Here is a 5,980-nt window from a genome sequence, read left to right on the forward strand (position 1 = left end):
TGCTTGCTCTTCTCCAATTGTTGCTCTTCATACTCGCCAAAGGAGGGGGAGGTACCTGCAAAGATACTCCGACGCTCAAGTCAGATGTGAATTATGGAGCCTTAGCTCTCAAGGGAATGATTATGATACTGCTTTGAAATATTATTCAGGGTCTCTAGAGCATAAAGAGAACGTACCTGGACTTTGACCCTGTCATTGTATTTATAAGCCAAAATAAAAATAACCACCTTACCTAAAAATGTGGTTAGTGGCTTTAACTGTCTAAAATATCTAAGATATTTATGTTATTACATAAATATCCTTACTACATAACAGTTCTAATTAATGGTTATTACTATTTATTGGGATGTTACACTAGATTTATTAACTTAATTATTGGTTTTTTTATGGGAGTAGGCAAATCAGTCTATTATATTATCCTAATAGATAGATTTTAAAAAAATTACAAAAATAAACAAAATGTGCATGTTTAATGAGTGATGATTAATTTATATTGGTACTAAAAAATCATATTTAATGAGTTAATAATGTTTTTAATAAATCATAATTTTATTTAGGAAAACAAATTATTTACTTTCTATATGTTCTTACTAATTGTTTCGGTGGATAATTTTGGGACCGAGAGACTAACCTGTTGATGTGTTTGGGCCGCTCGCTCGCTTTCAAACTCCTGCTATTGGCCGATCGGTGTTGGCACAAACCGATCAGTCTTCCTCTTGACGTGGGAGGATGTACCTGCAAAAGGTACTCCGACGCCCAAGTTAGGCGTGTGATTTGAAGAGCCTCGGCTCTTAGTTGAATATTTAGCGAATGGTTATCCCTATTGAGTATTTGAGAGTAGCATAGAGTGAATAATGCGTAAGTGGAACGTACCTGGCTTTTGGCCCTGGCTTTGTATTTATTATTTTCCTAAACTGATATGAGCCCAATAAAATATAAACAGAATAAGATATAAACAGATTACCTGGATATCCGGTTGGTTGTTGGTAACCACTCGGTTAATATTTTATACTGTACACTATGCCCCCCAAGTCCGAGTTAAGCGTTTGGCTTTAGCCGTGGTTAACTATAGGACTGATGAGTTTGAGGGAGGCTGCGTTTGCGGAATTGAAAGCGTTTTACCGCTCGACCTTCAACATTAACCGAGCGGGATTTACCGCTCGTCCTTCAACAGGAACTGAGAGGAATTTACCTCTCGGTCTTCGACATTAACCGAGAGGGCTTTACCTCTCGACCTTCTACATTAACCGAGAGGGATTTACCTCTCGACCTTTGACTTTAACCGAGAGGGATTTACCTCTCGACCTTCGACATTAACCGAGAGGGATTTACCTCTCGACCTTCGACATTAACCGAGAGGGATTTACCTCTCGACCTTCTACATTAACCGAGAGGGATTTACCTCTCGACCCTCGACTTTAACCGAGAGGGATTTACCTCTCGACCTTCGACATTAACCGAGAGGGATTTACCTCTCGACCTTCTACATTAACCGAGAGGGATTTACCTCTCGACCCTCGACTTTAACCGAGAGGGATTTACCTCTCGACCTTCGACATTAACCGTGAGGGATTTACCTCTCGACCTTCGACATTAACCGAGAGGGATTTACCTCTCGACCTTCGACATTAACCGAGAGGGATTTACCTCTCGACCTTCTACTTTAACCGAGAGTGATTTACCTCTCGACCTTCTACATTAACCGAGCGGGATTTACCGCTCGTCCTTCAGCAGGAACCGAGAGGAATTTACCTCTCGGTCTTCAACATTAATCGAGAGGGCTTTACCTCTCTGCTTTGATCGAGGAGTGCTTCCTAGTGAACGGGCTTTACCGTTTGGCTTTGAGAGGGCTTTACCTCTCTCCCGAGCGGGATTTACCGCTCGGTCTTTGACCTAGGAGTGCTTCCTAGGGAACGGGCTTTACCGTTCGGCTTTGAGAGGGCTTTACCTCTCTGCTGAGCAGGATTTACCGCTCGGTCGCAGACTTGAGCTTTAGTGTTGACGACGAAATTCTTGAATGAAACTGGTAACTTAATGTTCGAGCATGAATTGCTCGGTTTTATTTATTGCATAACGAATGTTTAAGAAAATAACAAAAGTCTAAATCAAGAATTTAAATATGATATTAAATAGAGATTTGGATTCCTCTCTTCAGTTTATAACTCCGCGAACCGATCGTTCACGATGTCGAGTAGGACTGTGACTATAGTCACGCCCCCGTGCGTTATTCCGATACGTTCGTTCGGGACTTCTTCTTTTTTCCTGTATGTACTTACGGAGATGTCCTGCCCGAATGAGACGTTCTATTTCGTTTTTCAGCGTAATGCATTCTTCTGTAGTATGCCCACGATTCTGATGGAAATGACAGCTCTTCCTTTCATCTGCATATCTTGGAGATGGTTTCGTTTGGAGTGTGAGAAGTTCAGTGTTTAGAGCTTCTTCAAGAACTTTTGCCCTAGGTGCGTTGAGGGTTGTATAGTGATGAAACTTAAACGTTCGGGGAGATTCCCCAGCTTTACCATTATTGTTGAACGATCTTTTACCGTCCTTTCTACCTTCGGTTGCCTCAGCTTCTTGTTGTCGCTTTCTTTGTGAAATTCGCATATCCTCCATGCGGATGAATTCTGCTATTCGTTCTTGGAGCTCCTCCATAGTTTTTGGCAGTCGTGCATATAATTTCTCAGCAAAATACCCTGGTCTTAGACATGAAGGCAAATTGGTGATGATAAAAGATTGACTTACCTCTTTAACTCGTCGTGCAGTTTCCATATACCTTTTCATAAAGGCCTTCAAAGTTTCTCCCTTTTCCTGTTTAGTATTTACCAATTCCGCTGGCGTTACTTCCTGATTACGTATTTATTTAATAATTTTTACTTCAAAATATAAGTTATTTTTAATAGTAAATCTTATTTAATTCTTAAACAAGTGACTTTCGTAAAACTATTTATTTTAGAAAAAAATTATTTATGAAATGTCTAAAATTATTACTAGAATAAATGTGAAAGCAAAAAAGTTATTTACCAAAGAATAAAAGAAGTACATAAGTTTTTAGTTTTTATATTTTTAAAATTAGAAATATTCTAAACTTGATATATTTTAATTTAGAAAAAATATAATTTGTTAAGTTAATTTGTTTTTTTACATTAGAGGAAAGTTTGACCAAATGCAGTTGTAGTTGTAAAGTTTAAAATTTGATCAAATAAATTACATTAAAAGGAGACAGAAGGTAAATTTGAATTTTATGTGTGGAAGGGAATAAATCCGTATTTAGTCCAAATGCAGAAAAAAATAGAACCTTTGAGTCAAAAACTTGTTTACCCTAACCCCCAATTTCCCTCTTTCTCTGTTTGCACTGCTTCGTTTTGAGCAGAGAGATGAACCCTTTAACACTGGTGAAGCGCACTCAGAATATCAACGCCAGAGAAGCTGCACTCGGAATTGGCGAACAAGCTTCGTGGCACGCCAAGTACAAAGATTCCGCTTACGTATTCGTCGGTGGCATTCCCTTCGATCTCACCGAAGGTGACCTGCTCGCCGTTTTTGCTCAGTATTTCGCTTCCCTTTTCCATTTCAATTCATCAACTCTTTTTATTTTCTTTTTCTTTTAAATCTGAATGATATTTTTTTTATTACTCAGATATGGGGAGGTTGTTGATGTTAATCTCGTTAGACACAAGGGCACCGGAAAATCAAAGGGTTTTGCGTTTCTTGCGTATGAGGATCAAAGGAGCACAAATCTTGCTGTGGGTGGGTCTCTATTTTCTTTATTTTTTAATGTACACAATGGTGAATTTCGTTGTGATGTTTATTTGTGTAACTCAGATAATTTAAATGGGGCTCAGATTATGGGTAGAATTATTAGGGTGGACCATGTTGACAAGTACAAGAAGAAAGAGGAAGAAGACGAGGAGACAGAGCGGCAGAAGAGGGAGGACTTAAGATTGAAACTGTAAAATAATTCTAGAGGGCTTGATTGATCCCTCTCACAATCTTCTATTTATAAGAATAAATTGATATACAAGTACATGATAAATAGGGTAACCCTAGACACAATATAATCATGATAAATAGGGTAATCCTAGACATAATATAATCATGATAAATAGGGTAACCCTTGACACACTATAATGATGATAAAATAGGATAAATATCCTAACACTCTCCCTCAAGCTGGAGCATACAAATTATATGTACCAAGCTTGGAACAAATAAACTCAATCCGAGGACCCCTTAATGACTTGGTCAATACATCTGCGAGTTGATCGTTTGACCCAATAAACTCAGTACATATTTCTTTGGTCAACAACTTTTCACGAACAAAATGACAATCAATTTCTATATGTTTAGTCCTCTCGTGAAACACTGGATTTGATGCAATGTGGAGAGCAGCTTGATTGTCGCAATACATCTTCATAGTATGTGTCGCAACCGGAATCGCAACGGGACGACGATCCAAAAAGAAACGGGTTTTAAAAAGAGATTTGGAGTCGCCACCATAGTTTATTATGGAAAACTATGAAAAAACCTCAAAACGATAAAGCACGGTCCACGAAAACCATATTCTGGGTTCGGGAGTCGGTTACGTGTAGGGAAGGTGTTAGCACCCTACAACGCCTGCCCTAAGGCAGTACCTTTAACTAAATGAGCGAATATGATGTGGCTTTCAAAATGTTTAACTATCCCCTAAAATAAAATTATAAATAAACAAAATATATTTTTTAGTTTTTTTTGGGCCCGACAAGGATTGACCTTGCTCCTACGTATTCTCATTCAAAATGAGAAATCAGGGTTACGTAGTTCTAGCTGAAAGACTGTTTGTTTGTTTGCAAAAGCAGATGTTTTTAATTTTTGGAGATTTTTATGTTTTTAATATTTTCGAGAAAAAGAAGGTAATGAGTACTAGGCCGACGCGCACGGTCGCACGAGTACTCATTCCTTTAAAATGATATTTAAATACTTTTAATTATTTTTGAAAAGAGAGATAACGATATTAAGCACTAGGACGATGCGAACGATCACACGAGCACTCATACTGTTATTTGCTTATTTAGGAAGACTTGAGAGCATTGAGTGCTAGGCTGATGCGGACGATCGCACGAGCACTCATACCCTCGTTTAATATTACGTAAATAAGAGAGAAAAGTATTGAACACTAGGACGATGCGAACGATCACACGAGTGTTCAACCTTTAAACGTATTTTTGAAATTTTATTTAAGAAAAGAAGAAAAAGGTTTTTAGCACAAGGACGACGCGAGCGGTCACACGTGTGCTTAAACCTTTAAAACATATTTTTGTAAATTTATTTAAGGAAGAAGAAGAGGTTTTTAGCACAAGGACGACGCGAGCGGTCACACGTGTGCTTAAACCTTTAAAACATATTTTTGTAATTTTATTTAAGAAAAGAAGAAAAGGTTTTTAGCACAAGGACGACGCGAGCGGTCACACGTGCGCTTAAACCTTTAAAACGTATTTTTGTAATTTTTATTATTTTATTTAAGGAAGAAGAAGAGGTTTTTAGCACAAGGACGACGCGAGCGGTCACACGTGTGCTTAAACCTTTAAAACGTATTTTTGTAAATTTTATTTAAGAAAAGAAGAAAAGGTTTTTAGCACAAGGACGACGCGAGCGGTCACACGTGCGCTTTAAACCTTTAAAACTTTTCTTGTAATTAATTTTTTTATTTAAACTATCAATATTGTATTATTAAATATATATTTTAGGATAAGTGAATGTCTAAAATAAATAAATAGAACAAAATAAAAAAAGACAATAAAGAAAAATAAATAAACAAAAAAAGAAATGGGAAAGGCTGGACGAACGTTGGGGACAGTATCAGAATAACGAGCGTTCGTTAGGTAAAGAACGAACGTTCGTTGGGGGAGAGGACGAACGTCCATTGGGGAACATAACGGACGGACGTTTAAAAATGTGCACTGAAACGACGAACGTTCGTTGCAAGAAACGAACATGCGTTGGG

The 5,980-nt window shown here is 37.9% G+C and overlaps 1 protein-coding gene across 1 annotated transcript; it reads left to right on the forward strand.

Moving 5' to 3' along the window:
• Positions 1-3,318: 3,318 nt before the first annotated feature.
• Positions 3,319-3,953, forward strand: LOC148195335 (zinc finger CCCH domain-containing protein 25-like). The gene is made up of 3 exons (XM_088095162.1): positions 3,319-3,547; positions 3,638-3,747; positions 3,823-3,953. The coding sequence occupies exons 1-3, from the start codon at positions 3,375-3,377 to the stop codon at positions 3,951-3,953; spliced, it is 414 nt and encodes a 137-aa protein (XP_087951288.1). The 5' UTR covers positions 3,319-3,374.
• Positions 3,954-5,980: the final 2,027 nt, after the last annotated feature.

The sequence above is a fragment of the Vigna umbellata genome, chromosome 7, assembly GCF_029865625.1.
Source record: "Vigna umbellata cultivar VRB3 chromosome 7, Vumbellata_1.0, whole genome shotgun sequence".
Classification (NCBI taxonomy): Eukaryota; Viridiplantae; Streptophyta; class Magnoliopsida; order Fabales; family Fabaceae; genus Vigna; species Vigna umbellata.

Excerpts from the sequence above, each read along its gene's own strand:
- LOC148195335 (XM_088095162.1), top strand. The coding sequence starts at position 3,375 with ATGAACCCTTTAACACTGGTGAAGCGCACTCAGAATATCAACGCCAGA. Across the intron at positions 3,548-3,637 it reads CTGCTCGCCGTTTTTGCTCA|ATATGGGGAGGTTGTTGATG; the intron begins GTATTTCGCTTC and ends TTTATTACTCAG. Across the intron at positions 3,748-3,822 it reads GAGCACAAATCTTGCTGTGG|ATAATTTAAATGGGGCTCAG; the intron begins GTGGGTCTCTAT and ends TGTGTAACTCAG.